General features: G+C 36.5%; 1 protein-coding gene across 1 annotated transcript in view; it reads left to right on the forward strand.

Moving 5' to 3' along the window:
- The first annotated feature begins 2722 nt into the window (after positions 1-2722).
- Positions 2723-20472, forward strand: part of LOC107599930 (AP-1 complex subunit beta-1) — a 35114-nt gene continuing 17364 nt past the window's right edge. Inside the window, exons 1-17 of the mRNA XM_016291666.1 lie at positions 2723-2907; positions 5918-5978; positions 6494-6599; positions 6731-6866; positions 7929-8193; positions 8621-8795; positions 9151-9372; positions 10454-10574; positions 11286-11381; positions 11604-11719; positions 11987-12152; positions 14311-14409; positions 17073-17332; positions 17599-17797; positions 18272-18292; positions 18694-18759; positions 19871-19900. Of these exons, the coding sequence (XP_016147152.1) occupies positions 2884-2907; positions 5918-5978; positions 6494-6599; positions 6731-6866; positions 7929-8193; positions 8621-8795; positions 9151-9372; positions 10454-10574; positions 11286-11381; positions 11604-11719; positions 11987-12152; positions 14311-14409; positions 17073-17332; positions 17599-17797; positions 18272-18292; positions 18694-18759; positions 19871-19900 (2163 nt within the window). The 5' untranslated portion in view covers positions 2723-2883. The remainder of the gene's footprint in view (positions 2908-5917; positions 5979-6493; positions 6600-6730; positions 6867-7928; positions 8194-8620; positions 8796-9150; positions 9373-10453; positions 10575-11285; positions 11382-11603; positions 11720-11986; positions 12153-14310; positions 14410-17072; positions 17333-17598; positions 17798-18271; positions 18293-18693; positions 18760-19870; positions 19901-20472) is intronic.

Raw genomic sequence — 20472 nt, forward strand, 5'->3', positions numbered from 1 at the left:
ACTTAAATGAATTACACTACACACATATTGGTTTGGCATTTTATTGTTTATTTGTGTTAAATGAGTAAGTTATTAAGCCTTGTTGATTGGTTGTGGCTGAACTGTTTTATCATAAAGGGACGATGTATGTTTCTATATGAATGGATGAATTGTTTACTCTTGGTATGTTCTCTTTCAGGGGCTTTATACAGTACTGCTGTGTATTTATGAGCTCAAGTGTTTTATTGAGAGGTGTTCCGATGTTTGCTGTTTTAGTGAATCAAAAAGGGTCAGAAAAAGTGAGGGAGATTTTATGGAAATGGATTTCAGTGTTCTTTTTTTGCCTCGAGGACTGCAACCATATGCTATTACTGTTAGCATGGCCATTGACCCTCCTCAACACCTCTTGTATAAAAGCTGCAATACAATGCATCACTGCACATTGCTTTTATGTTCATTGCCATTTAAACGTCTGTTGTGACACTTTAGGACAATGTTAAATTTCTCAAATAGGTATAAGTAAGGACAGTAGAGCTCTCTGCGGTCTTTCAAATTATATTAATGGTTGCTTTGCCTAATTCTCACTTTAGTCAAACACATACACACTACACATTCAGTAATCTTTACAGTATCTAATTATTAACTGCCATACATTTGTACAGTTAACTAATTTTGAGCTCCAGTTGTATTTATTATGTTCTGCTTTCAAAAAAAAATTACAGAAAGATGTTTCTTTTCTGTGATGACATTCATTATGTTTCTAATCGCATTTAGGCATTTTTAAAAAAAATAATTTATTGCATGGATGGGTCTGTTTTTCTTTATTCATTATTGACATCAATACTACAAGAGTGTAGATTCACATGTTTTATTTACTTGAGCGAACCCGTCTGATTTGCATTATGCAAATATGATGTTCAGATGTGATCTACAAAATGCATGTTGAATCTGTCATGCTCTGGTTTGAGTAAATGAAAAGGCTGTTGGATGATTTGAAATCTGAATGTGTATTGATTTACTTTTAATTTCTCAAATTAAGTTTGTTTGGCTGATTGTTTTTCTTTAATGGTGACAATGAAATGTAAGGTCTTGACATTGTGGAATTTGTCTGTGTTGAATAGCAATATTGCAAGACCAACATTCCACTGTTCCTTGAAAACCAATTACTGTTCATTTAATACTTATAATAAAAATGTTTTGGATGAAATGCTTTGTATTTCTTCTTTGGTAGATAAACATATGACGGGTACAATGACCTATTATAATAGTATTTTAATAATATAGCATTAATAATTGAGGGAAGATTCAAAATTCATTAGAAGAGAAATAATTACAAAAATAGGCAGCATGTAGCATCCGAAAATTTATATTCAAGATATCTTGAGAAGTAGAAAAATGCTTTTGTAAACTTGAAATTACGTGAAATGTCAAATAAGACATTAATTGACGATTTTATTACGATATAGTTATGTGAGGATACAACACTGAATAATCTATAGAAAGTTTTGCAAATTCCAATAGAATATACAGGTGCATCTCAATAAATTAGAATGTCGTGGAAAAGTTCATTTATTTCAGTAATTCAACTCAAATTGTGAAACTAGTGTATTAAATAAATTAATTGCACACAGACTGAAGTAGTTTAAGTCTTTGGTTCTTTTAATTGTGATGATTTTGGCTCACATTTAACAAAAACCCACCAATTCACTATCTCAACAAATTAGAATACTTCATAAGAATAAAAAAAAAACATTTTTAGTGAATTGTTGGCCTTCTGGAAAGTATGTTCATTTACTGTACATGTACTCAATACTTGGTAGGGGCTCCTTTTGCTTTAATTACTGCCTCAATTCGGCGTGGCATGGAGGTGATCAGTTTGTGGCACTGCTGAGGTGGTAAAACAGTCCAGTTCTTCTTCTGCGGTTCTCTCGGTTGGTTGTGCATCTTTTTCTTCCACACTTTTTCCTTCCACTCAACTTTCTGTTAACATGCTTGGATACAGCACTCTGTGAACAGCCAGCTTCTTTGGCAATGAATGTTTGTGGCTTACCCTCCTTGTGAAGGGTGTCAATGATTGTCTTCTGGACAACTGTCAGATCAGCAGTCTTCCCCATGATTGTGTAGCCTAGTGAACCAAACTGAGAGACCATTTTGAAGGCTTAGGAAACCTTTGCAGGTGTTTTGAGTTGATTAGCTGATTGGCATGTCACCATATTCTAATTTGTTGAGATAGTGAATTGGTGGGTTTTTGTTAAATGTGAGCCAAAATCATCACAATTAAAAGAACCAACGACTTAAACTACTTCAGTCTGTGTGCATTGAATTTATTTAATACATGAGTTTCACAATTTGAGTTGAATTACTGAAATAAATGAACTTTTCCACGACATTCTAATTTATTGAGATGCACCTGTAAATTAGGTAGGTTATTCTGTAATGTATGCTGACATAACTATAACCTACAATCTCTTAGTATGTTTAAATGAATACAAATTGAAAACCAATTAATATTTTACAGTAATCTTAGGGCATTCAACAGTGTGTAACATGAGACGAAAAGTCCCCTTAATGAAGGCGGAAGACGGAAGTGTGAATCATATGATGACAAACCATGAAAGGTGGGAGGGAAGGAAGAAGGCCGACTTGTACACACACACACTCACTCACTCTTCACTTCGGTAAGGAGCATTTCTCGGTTTAACTGAGGTACGGTGCCTCATTTCAACTTATCTATGGCTTTGTGCGCTGCGTGGCTGGACAGTAATACAGTCCGCTAGATTAAAGGCTTAACTGCGCTCTCATAAACCCTGATTAAGAAGGTCATGAAGCTTTAGCCGTTAGCATTCAGCTAGCACACCATCGACTATCTACATCTCCGCGAGCAGGTTCATTCATCCGCCAAAAATGGAGTGGGCAAGTCAGCTTTGTGTGAGTGAAGGTCCAGTTCGCTCTTAGGATTAGAAGAAAGACCCGTGGATAATTCTGAATGGAAAATTAGTTTAAAAATGTCGAATTCGGGGCGTAATAAATGGGTTTAGCTAGTTAGCTCTGTGGGTTTACCTAGTGAGACAGTCACCTGCTGCAGTCACCGCTGCGCCACGTAACGTTATATATCTAACCAGTTGTTGTGATGTTACGGTTGTTGGTAACGTTAATGGTTTCAGATCAAGCGCTGCATCACGTTAACAGTCGTTCAGTGGAGTCTGACAGTTGACAGTTACTTTATCTGTACTTCACTGACATTAGCTGGGACGCCGCCTCACAGCTTGACGGGAGAGATTATTCTTCTTCTTTAAAGGGAACTGTCTGAAATGGCTATAGTTTTTAATGGATAGTTAAAGAGGTGTACTTTTCCATATATTCTTGTGTATTACTTTGTTATGTGCCTGCCTGCGTTATCAACTTTGAAGTACTACGGCCTTTGGCTTTAGTTTACCACTGCTAAGCTTTGTAAGTATTTGTTACCAAAATGCTATAGTTATTGTAAAGTTTACATTTCTGTAAAACAGAATTAATGAATATGTGGTCTTCGTACAGTGTTAGAAGCTTTCAGAATATTACACACAGACTCTGTATCTATCTATCTATCTATCTAGCTGTCTAGCTAGCTCTGCCATTCAAAAGTGCATTTGATTGATAAAAATACAGTAAAAAATGTCATTTAATATGTTTTAATATTTATTCATGTGATGGCGAAGCAGAATTTTCAGCAGCCTTTACTCCATGCTTCAGTGCCATATTATCCTTTCTTCTTATTAATAATGTAAAAAATATTTGCTTAATAATGTGGTGGAAACCATGATGCATGTTTTTCCGGAGTTGTTTGGTGAATAGAACGTTCAAAATAACTATTTGTTTGAAATAAAAATCTTCTGTAGCAATAGCATATTGTAAATGCCTTTACTGTCAAATGTATATTGTTATTGATTTACTAAATTGCTAATGATTAGGGATGTAACGATTCACTCAACTCACGATTTTGATTTCACGATTCGATTCACGATTTTATTAAATTTTTTACAAAATGAGATTTAAGACAAATTATAAATTAAATATGTCCTTTTATTATTGCTTGGACAAAATGCGGCACATTTCTTTGTGAAATTGAAATATAACACTATAATAATATACTAATATAGCCCTTGCATATTATTGCTCTTTTGTTGGTTTTGATTGCTTCTGTTGTCCTCATTTGTAAGTCGCTTTGGATAAAGGTGTCTGCTAAATGACAAAATTTAAATATAATGTAAATAACTAAACTAAATAGAAATTTTAAAACAAGCCCCAAATCAAATAAACAAGTAACACAAATAAAAGAAATCTCTTCATATAAACAAACTAAGGCTTTGTCTGTGCTTTCCTTTTAAAATTAGAGGCAGCCACTGCATTTTAATCATGATCCAAACAAAGATGCTGCATACATACAACATGAGCCGTTTTTAATCTAAATTGTATGATTTCGAAATTTGAAGTAAAAACAGAATGGTTTGACTTCAGTTTTGTGAAACTATACATAAAAATATCTGCATGAAACAGCAGATGAGCTGAATGAGACGCAGATTCACTCTCTGCCAGCAGGTGGCGCTTAAAGCGTTTCTGCTGTAAACAAATGGAGCACTGCACTTATGAACTTTAATATGCATTATACAGAGGCAAGATGAATAGAAAAAATACCATCTAAACTTTTCTAAAGACAGTAAGTTCCCCTCAGACATGCATTCATATAAACTCCTACCCCTAACTGAATTGCGGTTTGTTTAGCATCTCAACCGATTTGAATCGTCACATATTTGAATAGATTTTCAACCGGCTCGCGGTTAATCGTTACATCCCTAATAATGATTATAAATTAGTTAACGTGGTGCCTTTATGATAATATAGTAATATGGTATGTTTGGTAATGAAATACCACAGCAGTCCTTGATCAATGATTTATGCATTTGGAGAGTTAGTGGACTGATAGTGTTGCCTTACTGACTTACTGTGTCAGTATTGTCATTCATTTGTCAAGGACCATTTATACAGGTGTGAACATTTACAGACAGGTGCTGTTTCATGGATGATCATAATACAGTTTGTATGGAAATGGTCAGCAGGGTTACACAAGGCATTCAAGGTGCACAGATCATAATTCTGCAGCTTCTTTATTGTAAGAATGAAAATGCCCCGTGCTGTTAGTCATTGGGGAAGAAGAAAGGCTGTAAATGCGACAGGTTTTTCCAACACTGATAATAATAAAAAATTGTTTCTTAAGCACCAAATCAGCATTTTAGAAGGATCATGTGACACTGAAGACTGGAGTAATGCCTGCTGAAAGTTCAGCTTTGCATCACAGAAATAAATTGCATGCAATTACAATAGAAAACAGTAGAATAAAAATAAAAAAAAGTTTTAAATTGTAATAATATTTCACACTATTAAATTTTTACTGTTTTTAACCAAATAAAATGGATCTTTGATAGGCATAGGAGACGTCTTTTAAAAGCATTACAAATTCTTACTGAACCCAAACTTTTGAATGGTAGTGTATATAAATAAAAAAACTTGTCATCAAGTCAGCTGAATCAAATAAAATACTGTTGTGTCCTAAGGTTTCTCTTCCTCTTAAAAGACCTTTCAGGTGATGGCGAGAGTCTAATGTTCAATAACAGGAAATGGAAAACTCTTCACAGCACATTTAGAGAGCATGAGAGGGCAGTCACTGCACATAAAGAATATAATTTGCTGACTGAAAGAGAACATCAAGCTTTAACAATGTGTTTTTGTGCAACTTTTTCCCCACTCCACAATCTGTAAGAAACATCAGGGAAGGTATCAGCAGGACAGGGACTTGACTTCCTCTTATTCCCCTGCGCTTGCACTTTTTCGGTATCCTACCTGCCTTTATTCTCTTCCACATTTTTCTTATGGGCTTAGGAATCTTCTTTCTCTTCTGCAGGAGAACCGCGGCTTGGGATCCAAGATGACAGACTCCAAATATTTCACCACTACCAAGAAAGGTCTGATGTTTTCCGTTTTGTTTTAAAGATAAGTTTTGGGATTAGTATAACATTATGTTAAAGAGATTTAGTCATTTACTGTGTCTGTTTTGGCCAGTGCAGATCATCAAGTTCACTACACCATTACACATTTAAATACTGTTAAATAAATCAACGTTTAGTGCTTCGATATTTCTGCTCTGTTTCTTTCCGCAGAACCCAGTAAACTAAAGTCTAATATTGTGTAGTCTTATTTAACTGCAGTCTAAATGAGATTTGGAGTTCTGGCTTTATTTGGATTAGGCACTTGCAGGCACATGATTGTGCCAGAACCGAGTATTTTAACTGCAAAATAGAGCTGCACACAATACTTGGTCAAAGCCAAGAAAAACATTTTACACAGAATGATGATTATTTTCTCTTTTATTACATAATGTAAACAACTCCTCTAATACTGGCTGTCTAGACTTGCACATTATTTTCGTGCTCTAGTTGTGATCTAAAATTCATAAATTCTTGTGTGTCGGGCTGTTTAGGGGAGATCTTTGAGCTGAAGGCAGAGCTCAACAGTGATAAGAAAGAGAAGAAGAAGGAGGCAGTGAAGAAGGTCATTGCGTCTATGACAGTGGGAAAAGATGTCAGGTAAGACAAGTATGCAACATTTATATGAATGTCTCACTGTTTTATATGCTACTCTGTATGTCATCCATCCCGTGTTTCCATTGGTACAGCATGAGTTTATGGAGTTCTGATCTTAATATTTTTGTTTCCAGTGCTCTGTTTCCTGATGTTGTGAACTGCATGCAGACGGATAATCTGGAGCTGAAGAAGCTGGTCTATCTGTACTTGATGAATTATGCCAAGAGCCAGCCGGACATGGCCATTATGGCAGTCAACACCTTTGTGAAGGTACAGTTCAGACGAAACAACTGATAGTATTTTTAATATTTTATCATACAATTTGCACAGGCGGTAGATACAGATTGAGATATTCATTTATTTTTCAATGCAAAACAACTGTAAAATATTCTATGGATTATAAAACACGCTCTGAAGTTTAGACAGATGAATTTCCTACTCCGGACTGTGAAGTTCTTAAAAGGCATGACATAAGCCCGGCAGCAGCAGAGAAACTCTCATCTCTATGAGTGCTAGAATAGTTATAGGATTTTATAGGATGGCACAGTCTGCATGGCAGTCACTCCATCAGCACTAATGAGTTTTTCCCACACACCTGAGAATGGAACGAGAGACACATTACTGAAGCAACTAACTAGACGAAGACTAAAGCAAGTAGGCAATAAGGCCCAAAAGTTTACAGGTCACTCAGTCTTTTTTATCGGTCTCTCAGTGTTGGACTTTAGTGGTGCTACAAACAGCAGAGCTATTAGTCCATTTACTTTTCTCAGTAGACTTTTTTTCATTGCTAGTTTTTAAATTATGCTTTTCAGTAGCAAATTTAATTTAATAGTTTTTTTTTTTCATGGTGGAGACTTTTTCCATTGACTTAAATTGCTTTTATTCTGTGCAAACGATATTTTCTATAACTTTCACAGAAACATTATATGGTATGTTTATTTAGCTGTTTCACGCAGAAACCTGGTTTATGAAAATATGTAGTAGCTTGTAGGTATTTTTGCCATGTTTGTAACTTGGCTTAGGTAATTGTTCTGTATATGACCAGTAGTTGATAGCTTAGTATATATTTATGTACACATTCATATTTAATACACACATAAATACAATAAATTATTTAAAAGTGGTAGTAAAGACATTTATAATGTTACAAAGAAGTTTATATTTAAAAAAAAATGCTGTTATTTTGAACTTTGCATTCATAGAATCCAGCAGTAAATGTGTTTATATGTGAATGTTTTACATATTAAACAGCATGTTTTCAGCATAATTTTTTTTTTGACACTGTCTGTATTTTAGGGCTAATGTGTGTTGGTGATGTGTTCTCTCCTGTAGGACTGTGAGGACCCAAACCCTCTGATTCGTGCACTGGCTGTGCGCACCATGGGCTGCATCCGAGTAGACAAGATCACCGAGTACCTGTGTGAACCTCTAAGGAAGTGTCTGAAAGATGAAGACCCTTACGTAAGGAAGACTGCTGCAGTTTGTGTCGCCAAGCTGCATGACATTAACGCCCAGCTGGTGGAAGACCAGGGCTTCCTGGACACCCTGAAAGACCTGATCTCTGACTCCAACCCCATGGTGAGGCATTATAACCCAAATAGCCAAATAAGATAAAACCAATCTAATATATATAATTGACATGTGAAAGGAACATAAAATCCAAGACCTGGTTAGATGCTGACAGTATTCCAAAAAAATAATCTCTCAACTTAGATAAATATCCCTGAGTGCATCTGTACTCGCGCTAATTCACTTGCCCACGCACTTATGTTTGTTTTAAGGGCATCTGTGGGCCTGCCAGTGCCATTTAGCTCTCTCTTAGTCTCCATGGTGTGTAATTACATGCTATTGTGCGAAACTCGAGACCCATCACACACACTACCACTGTATTGAGTTTAATGCCTCTTTTTAGGGATGCACCGATATGAAAATTTTGGCCGATACCGATAACCGATTATTCTTTATTTTTGAAAGCCGATAACCGATATGTTGGCCGATAAATCTATATCCAAATTGTTATATACTTTTTGCTCTGTCTGAGATAGCAGAGTCTCATCCTAACAGCAACCTTCTGGACCTGAACCCTCAGACAATTAATAAGCTCCTGACAGCCCTTAATGAATGCACCGAGTGGGGCCAGATCTTCATCCTCGACTGCCTGGCCAACTACACGCCCCGTGATGACCGCGAGTCACAGAGGTCAGAGGGCAATGTTATTTCATCACTCCTCTAATGAAGTCTACATAATACATAGAAGCTAGCTTCACTAATAAAGCTGATCTAGTGTGTCACCTAGTATCGGCATTGATTACCTGAATTAAATTGAATTGAATTGAATTAGATCGAAGTTGGCTTTGAATCACTGTTGATTCAGTTCCGCATTTTAAGAATCAGTATCGGATTGTTCAAATATAGATTGCAGTTTGGAAAATCAGTTTATATTTTCTACCAGCCATAATTCAGGCATTATTAAACTGCCCAGTGTGTTTTTGCTGTTAAAGATTAGTTTTTTCCTCTGCCTTTTTGAAGCATGTTTCTCTCTCTCCTCCCACAGTATCTGTGAGCGTGTAACTCCACGGCTGTCCCACGCTAACTCTGCCGTGGTTCTGTCTGCAGTGAAGGTTCTGATGAAGTTCATGGAAATGCTTCCTAAAGATCTAGACTATTACGGCACTCTTCTGAAGAAACTTGCTCCTCCTTTGGTCACGCTGCTCTCAGCTGAACCTGAACTGCAGTATGTTGCCTTGAGGAACATTAACCTCATCGTACAGAAACGGTAGGTGCAGAGCTGTGGAAAATAAAGTGAGTTTATATGAAGTGATGATTAGCTGTCGGCCGATATTTGGCATTTTTTAAAATATCGGCATCGGCCGATAAGTTTTCCTGTTTGTTCGAGGCGGACTTTTATTTTGACGGCGCTGCGAACGGCAGCGCCTGAGCTCACAGTGCTTACATTCTCCCTCTTGTTCGCTGTTGTCGTTCAGTTCTGTCTAATATGGATTATCTAATACATCTGTCTAATAATCAGGTAGAACGGTTAAACAAAGGAATTCAAATCTATACAAAAAGTATTATAAAGATTGCTTTTATATTATTAGTCATAGAAAGGCAAACATTATAATACTTTCTTGTTTGCCATCAGCATTCAGCAAATACGCATTTATATAATTTAAACAAATCTTTAAATGTCTAATAAACATCTAATTTCAAAAATCTTGCAAACTAGTCGGATCCAGTTGTGAGATCTTGTGAAGTGTGCATGTGACCTGCATGATCGCATGTTCTCTGCGTGACGGTTGATCCGTGAGAATTGAATGTGGACAGGAGGAGAGTTCAGCTTCACTGGAGACACGCGATCGACAAACTTTAAACTTGTGATTTTAAATTATGCTGCGCTTTATGCATTTGCCCACTGTCATGTTCATGTCATTTTTACTGTGTGCTGTATGTAAAATGAGTGTTACCTTGGCTTTATTTGAAAAAAATATGATTAATGCACACAGACTTCACAGAATACTGAGTGCCCTTTTGGTTATAGTGTTTACTTCCTTTTTAATTATATTTTTATTAAATATTTATTTATTTGTGAAAAATACTTTGTCATCTAAAGTATAAGTATGTTTATTTAACACATTTATTTTTTAAATCAATTTTAAAATGATTTCAAATTTCTTAAATATTAATTAAAATAAATAAATTTATATCGGCCATCGGCCACCCTGCTTTCCAAGATATCGGCATCGGCTGTCAAAAAACCAATATCGAAAGTAAGTTAATGCACAAATAATTAGTCTATATTGTAAATCAACTTTATTATATATTTCTCTTTTTTTCTTTTTCTTTTATGTTTCTACCAGCCCTGAAATTCTAAAACATGAGATGAAGGTTTTCTTTGTGAAATATAATGACCCAATCTATGTCAAGCTGGAGAAGCTGGATATCATGATCCGCCTGGCGTCTCAGGCCAACATTGCTCAGGTGAATGAAACTGCACCCACACCACCACACTTCACTAATGTGAAACATGATCTCTGCCTGATCATCTATGTTCATAAATTTTTCTGTGACTCCACCCAGAAAACAGTGGAGTCCAAAAGTCTAAGACTACTAATGAAAATACATCTGTTTTGCATTTTTGTAAAAAAAAAAATAAAAAAGAAATTGTAAATAACAAATCAACATGATTTTCACTGTCTAAGTATTTGTTTTTTCCTCTTTTGCATTAATGACAGCAGTAATGTATATTTATGGTCTGCCAAATTTTTAATGTCATGAAACAATGATTTTTGTCATGAGAAAGAGGGAATATAATTAAATGATGTCTTATATGTACTTACAAATTTGTTTAGCCTTTCTTATTTTTTCTAGCCTTTTTATCGTTATTTAATTGTTTCGTTTAATGAATTTTAAATCTGTCTATGAAGCTGAAATGGCAATAAACCTAAATATTATTACTACTACTACTTGCGTTTTATAATATCCTTCATAATTTTTATTGTTCTTGTTGTTTGTGTAGTTATTATTGTTTTTCCTTTTGCTGTGTTTTTGTTTTATTTCCACATTTAGATCTGTTTTCATTCCCATATGTTCCCATCACTCACTTTTGGACCCCACTGTTTATCACATGAACATTTGAAATGTATGCTAATGAGAGTCTGTGTTAAATTTCTGTGTGTTTGGGTGGTGTAGGTGCTGGCTGAGCTGAAGGAATATGCCACTGAAGTGGATGTGGACTTTGTGCGTAAAGCTGTACGAGCCATTGGCCGCTGTGCAATTAAAGTAGAGGTGAGCAAGCCTGACCCTGATTAGGATAGCATTATTATTAACTTAAAATTAACACTCATTAGACTGTCAGTGTTAATTAATTGTAAAGTTCACCACTCCTAATGAAAGGATTCAACCTGATGTGAAACCAAAGCCAACTGCTTCTTTGGTTAACTGATGATACCATTTATGGTTTAGCAGATTAGCTTATCTGTTTTTCTGTCCCTCCTGTCTTTGTTACAGCAATCAGCAGAGCGTTGTGTCAGCACACTGCTTGACCTCATTCAGACCAAGGTCAATTATGTGGTGCAGGAAGCCATTGTGGTCATCAAGGACATCTTCCGCAAGTACCCCAACAAGTAGGTTTTTCAATTTCCCTTGTCCCTGACTTCTTTGTCACTAAAGCTGTTTCTCTCTTTCTCTCTCTAACTGCATCCTATTTCTGTTTGGCTAAGGTTCATTATCCAGGTGTTAGAGGTTCATTGTCCTGACACAGTCTCTGTTCAGTCATGCCTTTCATAGTAAAATGTGTTGAAAAATGCAATAAAGATTCACTGAACCCAGAGACCCCCCCCCACTGTCATTTTGCTGCTTCATTGTTGCTTTTTTCTTGAATGTGTTGTCAGATATGAGAGTGTGATTGCCACTCTGTGTGAGAACCTGGACTCTCTGGATGAGCCTGAGGCACGGGCAGCCATGATCTGGATTGTGGGAGAGTACGCAGAAAGGATCGACAATGCAGATGAGCTGCTGGAGAGCTTCCTGGAAGGCTTCCATGATGAGAGCACACAGGTGAAGTGCCTTTTAAATTGCTTTATTAAATATGCTGTAATAAGTACAGCAGACTTGTGATATGCATGCAGTGTGTTACTTTGCTTCAATGTGCATGAAGAAAAACTGCAACCGTGTAATAGGATGACTTTTTGCTGTGGTATCGAAATTGGTCTCTTTCACTGGTAGTGGTAATGACTAGGGCTGTGTATCACCAGCAAAGTCACGATACGATACAGATGCCACGATACGTATCACGATACAGGACTGCACTGAATTTCACCTCAGCAGAATTTCGTAAAACAGCTGTTTATTAAACACTGCATAGTATAGTGCCATTTCTAACTATTGGCAGAGCAGGCAGTTGACCTCTGCATTATTATGAAGGACCTCCATAACTGTACCACAGTACAATGTAGGTAATGGCATATGTTTCATGTTTACACTGGGCACTCCCCACCAGTTACAATATTCTAATTGTTTGCATCTTGTTTTTAAGCCCATAAATAATAATGTACTCGTTCTAATAAATTTATATTGTAATGTACTCATTCTAATTTATTTTAAAAATCATATTTACATTGGTGGTAGGTTATCATTGCACAAATTAACACACTCTCTACGTTTAAAAAATAAAAATAAAAATTAGATGAGTTCTAAACTAACGCACTAATGTCTTCACTGTATCTAATGCACACACACACTCAGCCACTCACACAGATCATGTTGCGCACTCAGACATTCAGGAACAAACTTGATGAATTACACTTTTCTGAGAATAGAATATTGAAGTGGAGATTGCTAAACTGCAAGCTTACCGGTGTTTTCAGAAAGCAAGCGCGTTTATCCACAGCGGAGAGAGCGCGTGTGCACATGGTTGCCAGGTTGACAAAGATAAGTAACACATTTAGCAGATATTTCCATATTGCGCAAGTGTGAAGCTCTGTTTCGGGGATTATGTCTCTTTATATCTGGCAACCCGGTTGGGTTCCACTGTGGCCAGATTAAACCTTGTTGTAACCTATATATTATGCTCTATTCATTATTTTTTTAGAAACCTTGCACTTTTCTACTCAATTTTAAATGTTGTTGTTGTATTCAAATTAAGCGCGCTGCACACGTGCCACAATATCGATACAGGGACAGCTCATATCTCTCAGTCAAATCTCCGTGACAGTACGTCATCGTATCGATGTATCGAACACAGCACTAGTAATGACTACTGAAATTTTGGTATTATAACAATAATACCATACTACCCTAGTGAATACTGTAATGAGCTTGTCTCTTGGAAAATCGTGTTACAGGATTTGTCCCCGTGTTAATGTTTTTCATGCTTCTCTTTCAGGTGCTTCTAATAAATTTATATTGTAATGTACTCATTCTAATTTATTTTAAAAATCATATTTACATTGGTGGTAGGTTATCATTGCACAAATTAACACACTCTCTACGTTTAAAAAATAAAAATAAAAATTAGATGAGTTCTAAACTAACGCACTAATGTCTTCACTGTATCTAATGCACACACACACTCAGCCACTCACACAGATCATGTTGCGCACTCAGACATTCAGGAACAAACTTGATGAATTACACTTTTCTGAGAATAGAATATTGAAGTGGAGATTGCTAAACTGCAAGCTTACCGGTGTTTTCAGAAAGCAAGCGCGTTTATCCACAGCGGAGAGAGCGCGTGTGCACATGGTTGCCAGGTTGACAAAGATAAGTAACACATTTAGCAGATATTTCCATATTGCGCAAGTGTGAAGCTCTGTTTCGGGGATTATGTCTCTTTATATCTGGCAACCCGGTTGGGTTCCACTGTGGCCAGATTAAACCTTGTTGTAACCTATATATTATGCTCTATTCATTATTTTTTTAGAAACCTTGCACTTTTCTACTCAATTTTAAATGTTGTTGTTGTATTCAAATTAAGCGCGCTGCACACGTGCCACAATATCGATACAGGGACAGCTCATATCTCTCAGTCAAATCTCCGTGACAGTACGTCATCGTATCGATGTATCGAACACAGCACTAGTAATGACTACTGAAATTTTGGTATTATAACAATAATACCATACTACCCTAGTGAATACTGTAATGAGCTTGTCTCTTGGAAAATCGTGTTACAGGATTTGTCCCCGTGTTAATGTTTTTCATGCTTCTCTTTCAGGTGCAACTGCAGTTGCTGACAGCTATTGTGAAGTTGTTCCTGAAGAAACCCACTGAGACCCAGGAGCTGGTGCAACAAGTGCTCAGTCTCGCCACACAGGTGAGATATCCACATGGGTGCTTATCAAAGCACACGTTTCAGTGAGAAAATTACTCTGCACATATACTTGCTCACACCTTCAAGGACACCCTCTGTAGGTGTTGCCATTCTCAAATGGCAGATCTCTAAAGCAAGGCCGTTTGGCTTTCTGACTCACTCTGAAGAAAACAAGATATTCAAAAATATATATTTAAGATAAGATTATATAAAAGATATATTTATTCTTTTTAACAAAAGTCTGTAATTGCTTTTTGAAACTGCAGGCAGACAATAAGAGGATAAATAAACCACAAAATGGAAGACTTCTAATTTTTAAACATGTCTCAAATGAATGTCAAGTGCACAGGAAACAAAGATGATGATTATAAAAGCATCAGATGAGGGATTAGTGTCCTGCTCCTGTGCCTCTGTTAAACTACATGACCTGCTCTGCTTTAATATATTATATACATTCATATGTACATATTTGTGGCATAATGCAATGTAAATAGTAAACCACCATTTGGGTTAGATTTTGTTGGCCAGAGTTTTGAAACCCTGTACCATTTCAAAACAACAGGTTTATATTTATTAAACATGTATATATTTGTTAATGCTAGTATACTTTGCATTCTTCCTCTGTGCCAGTTAGGGATTTAATTGCTATTAACAGGTTTTTTTACATCATCAGAATATGCTTTTTAAGCCACAGTGTCGCAGAATAAGGGCACCTTATTCTTTTTTCCAGTTAAAGTAAGTGCTGCTAATCCATTAATTTCAGAGGGATGCAGCACAAACGTGCTTGCTTGACAAATGAGACATGCTTGACAATAATGATTAAATAATTTTAATCAATCTCCATTTTAATGAACATGAACATTCACCCAACATGAATATAAACCTATAAACTATTCAATAGTTATTCAAAAGACATACACAATGAGTGATTAGGACATGGTAGTCAAATGTGTGGGTTACATACATAATATGTAGTTATGCATAGAAATGATTAGTTGCTCCTAAAGTCCTTTTAGCATCATTTTGGTGCATCTACATCTGTAAAAGACAGTCTCTCTGTCGTTCTGTGAAGGTGAGGATGTGCTTTGTGAGGATCAAAAGGTCTAGAAGGAGCCTGGTCTGTCTGGGAAACCACCCAACAAAGTCTCTACTAATGATTTCCCTCATGTGATGGTTATGATGTTGTCTCTTCAATCATTAATCTTGGGTTTCTTGCCCCAAAATTGACAATCTCCTTCCTGAGTTAGGATTATCAATGTGTTCTTTTGTTTTAATGGTGCAAGCTGTTCTCTTAAAGAGTTGGTTAGGCTTGCTTCAGACTGGCTGGTGCTAGGGTATCGTGGACAGATTTATGTCGTTGTCTTGTTGTCCTGGGCCTCTTTGTGGAATTTGGCTCTTTAGGTTGTTTTAACACCAATCTAATCGAATCTTAAATTGTCTTATTCACTCTGATACCCTACAGTGTGAACAAAGCTTCACTAAATATTGTTTTGTAGTGTGATTCCATCCAATAACTGCAATAAGCATTGTGCTTTGTTTATTTTAATATGAACGTATCAGCTTTCAAATTTTCATCACAAAATCTACTGCAGAAAGATGTCAACAAACAGCTTGTAAACTATATACAATGTTACGTTGTATTTAAATCAGGAAAGCCATTCAATGTCCATAGATCAACTGTCCACTAGAAAAAAATTAGTTTTAATAAAAAAATGTAAACTTAACCTGTTAGTGATGTCTCTGATCGATTGTATGTTTGAATAAATCTGTCATGAATTTTTTTTTATGACAGCCAGTTTAAATTATTATAGAAACAATTATAGGCCCTATAATTAAAAAGTTGATGTGTAAAAACTTAATATATTTTTAAGTACTTATTATATCTAAAAATGAATAGCTATTTAATTTGGAATATGTTGTTAATTTTAATCTTTGTTATAGTAATGATTCCTTATATAGTTTACAGCATTAGAGATTTTCCTTTAGAAAAACTGACATGCATACTTCATATATATCCCAATATAAACCAAATCGAATCAAGATTTTGTGAATCAGATTTGAATCGATTTGTGAAATCTGTCAATACTTAGCCTTAATGTTAAACTTTTTTGGATTAAAGCACTTAATTCATATGGTTTACTTTGTCTTTACGTACCTTTTGGAACTTGAAAATGTTGATTTATAAAGACTAGTTTAATGTTTGTGTGTGTATCAGCCAGAGAGCAAGTATGTGTGTGAGATCTCATTAATATTCAGAGAAGCTGTGAGCTTGTGCTGTCAGACTGGGATCTGAGATTGAATCTTGTCATTATTAACTTTGAGGTTCAGTGCCACAGGCTGTACTCGCCGCCAGGGTTCTCTCAGAATACCAAATGTCCTCCTTTATCCCATGTGCCATTTTATGGCCTCAAGATCTAATTCTCTCACCGCTGTTTTGCTCTGGGTGTTGTTGGCGTACCACTTGATCTCATCACACAGATGAATCGGTGCTCAAAAGTTTTGCATTATTTACACAAGACTCTGTCCTTCAGATGAGGTTTTGTGGAAAGAACCAGTCACCTCATTTTCTCTTCCTTCCTCTCACGTCATAAACAGTGTATGATTCCCTTAGGTTCGCTATTGGTCAATTTCATTTTCCCTGTATTTTGCTCTCTTTAACTCTGCAGGATTCTGATAATCCTGACCTGCGTGACCGTGGCTACATCTACTGGCGTCTACTCTCCACTGACCCTGTGGCGGCAAAAGAGGTGGTGCTGGCCGAGAAGCCTTTGATATCAGAGGAGACGGACCTGATTGAGCCCACCCTGCTGGAGGAGCTTATCTGCCACATTGGTACTCTGGCCTCAGTCTACCACAAACCTCCCAGTGCTTTTGTGGAGGGCAGCCGTGGCGTTCAGCACAAGAGAATTCCTGCTCGCGCTGGCTCGTGAGTCTCTGTATATATTCTTTTCTTATATTACTTTATAGATAGAATAGCAAAAATAAATATATATATTCATATTTATAATAATTATTATTTAGTTCATATTTAATAATATATTTATAATGAAATTATTTTACATTTACCTTACATAATCTTTTTTCAAATGTATCTTGTTTAAAAATGTGTTAGTGTTTAAATGTGTTTTTTTAACACATTTAACACAACAACAAAAAATGTATTATAACAATTTGATCATTTCTCTCTCTCAGTGGGGAAAATGCCGAGAGCCCTGATGTTGGCCAGTCTGGACCTTCTGAAGCTCCACCTGCTGTCATTCCATCACAAGGTGATCTCCTAGGTGACCTGCTGAACCTGGATCTGGCCCCACCCACTGCCGCTGTCCCTTCAGTGCAGCCCTCAATGCAGATGGGAGCCATGGACCTACTGGGAGGAGGTCTGGATAGTCTGGTATGTTCATCTCCTGCCGCCTCTCGCTCTGCTACAAACATAATCACCCCTTTGTGGTGAAATTAGATTCATTTAAAGGGTAAAACAGTGTAATTACTGGAATGAATATACCCATCTGTTCCTTTAACAATCTGTGTGTGCATATACAGATATGCAAGGCTTTTGGTAATGTCTTTGTCAGTTGTTCAGCTCACACATGTTGTAGGACATGTATTTTGAGGTAGCTTTGGCCTGAACAGCAGGATCCAGACCTACTTTACTAAATCGAGATCATCTAATCCCAGATCAGCCCCCTCCTCCTTAAACACACATCCAAACTCTCTTAACCAGTGTAATTGTGTCTGTTGAGAAATCACAGATGGTCTTGCATAATTAGTTAACTTTCCTTGCCTGCATTTCCCCTCCGGTCTTCTTTCTCTTTTTTGACTCTTGTTTTTTTTCCCTCTCTCTTTTATCCTTACGCTACACTTGCAGATGGGCGATGAATCAGATACGGTAATTAAACTAAGTGAAAGAGGAAGCAGACACTTTCATATCATGCCATTTCATTAGTCTAAATTACGGATCTGTTAGTAGGAGTATCAGATGTACTCATCACACCAGCAGAAGGCCATGTATATTTACAGCCCCAACTTTTTTATTTACAACCACTTGTAACTGGTGTCGACATAAGTAAAATATCTACAAAATATTTGTTTGTCATAACACACCTTGTATGAACAGTCCTGTGCTTGATGCAACCACATGTTATTTTTCCGGAAGTTATGTCAGTATTTTTAGTCACTGTAAAGTTCATGAATGTTTGTAGAGTTTTAGAAATCCCCAGCCTCATTCCCCTCATTTGTTCTGCTTTCATCCATTGGAAATATTTCATCCATTTCTCATTCCTCTATCAGCCGGGAGTTTCCCACAGGACAGAGGTGCAGTCTCCCCAGCCATCTTCTGATTATAGTGAGAGAGAGGTCTGTGTGGGTGTTCTCACCTTTTGAGTTCATCCTTAAAATGTTCCTCTGTACTGATCTTAGACTAGTCCGTGTTGCCCAACATAAACTGCTCTCAGATCAGTATGAAGGAATCATAAGAGCACATTTCCTCCTTTTTGTTTCGGTATTTGAGTTTGTAGCGGTAGTTGTAGTTGTAGTCACGCACAAGTAGTCACATCTAGGGGTGGGCGATATGACTAAATTAGTTTTCATGATAGGAGTCATTTATTGTCCCAATAATTATATGTATATGTTATTTTAGCTTTGTTATTAAAAATAAGAACAAGTATGCAAATATAAACAACAAGACAAATGCAAATTTTTTTTTCAGGTGCATTTAGCATTTAAGTAAGAAATATTAAAAAAGAGCAATCAATGTAAAATAAAACACTGCATAGTCTTCGCTGTATGAATTAAATATACACTGATTTTTATTAAAGCTACAAAAGTTGTTCAATCAAGAGCAGCGAGTGATTCTCTCTTTTGTCTTTGCTATTTAAGGGCATAGACAGCAGCAGGTATGTTAGACTGCTGTCACTATAAAACTTCATTATAAAGATTCAGTATCTTGACACACATCTGATTTCTTTCCCAATGGTTTACAATCATTTAAGACATAACTGGCTGTGTTTTTGTGGATAATCACCAAGACAGACATTTTATGGCCTTTTTTGGCTTTATTAGATAGAGACAGTAGGGATGAGACGGGAAATGATGGAGGAGAAGTGTTGGGGATGGGACTGGGAAAGCACCTCGTGACCCTGGATGCAAACTTGGGTCACATATGTACATCTTTCTGTATCACTTTAACATCTTAATAACTTTAAGCAGTCCTGTGCTGTGCAGATATGTTTACATGCTGCGATAACAAACAAAACCTTTATTGACTGACATTTCATATTGCCCATCCCTAGTTGAGAGTAAAAAGATTAAAGAAACTGTCCATAGAATGTCTCACAACTTCCTTAGCAGCTCATTAACTTGTTTCCACCCACTGAGCTAGTTCCCCCTTCATCAACCTCTTCATAATTATCCGCTTCTTTCCTGCCTACTGATCCTTACACTCATTTTTTGTCCTTTCTGTTCCCAGCTGGGAGGAGACATCGGCGGAAGCCCTTCGGTAAGATTTTTAGCAAAGTTCATCCAGACTTTGATGAATGTGCTTCGTTGGAGGAGTATTAGCATTTTGGGTTTCCCTTCATTAATCAAAGAGCTGTTAAATTCCTCCTCCACGTCTTTTATCTTAGTTAATTTGTCTTTTTCCTGACAGTCTTGTTGCAGTCTAGAAAAGTTGTAATGGGTTGTAATTAGGGATGCACCGATATGAAAATTTTGGCCGATACCGATAACCGATTATTCTTTATTTTTGAAAGCCGATAACCGATATGTTGGCCGATAAATCTATATCCAAATTGTTATATACTTTTTGAGAGCCTGATTACAAAAAAGGTCTCATCATTAAAAGCCACATCCCAAACACTTCAACATAAGCAGCCTAGTTTGAACGGTGTACGTTTTAAAAATATTTTTACTCTCCCATTACCAAATTTAGTCATAAAGTCTTACAAATAAATAAAATTATGCATAAATAATGCAAACAAGTCACTGGACATCATTACACGTGTAAAGAATCAAAATGAATGTGCCATAGATCAATAAAACGGAACAACAATTCAATCTGCACGGACAATA

Source organism: Sinocyclocheilus grahami, unplaced genomic scaffold (genome assembly GCF_001515645.1).
Source record: "Sinocyclocheilus grahami isolate Dianchi unplaced genomic scaffold, SAMN03320097.WGS_v1.1 scaffold275.1, whole genome shotgun sequence".
NCBI classification, from domain to species: Eukaryota; Metazoa; Chordata; class Actinopteri; order Cypriniformes; family Cyprinidae; genus Sinocyclocheilus; species Sinocyclocheilus grahami.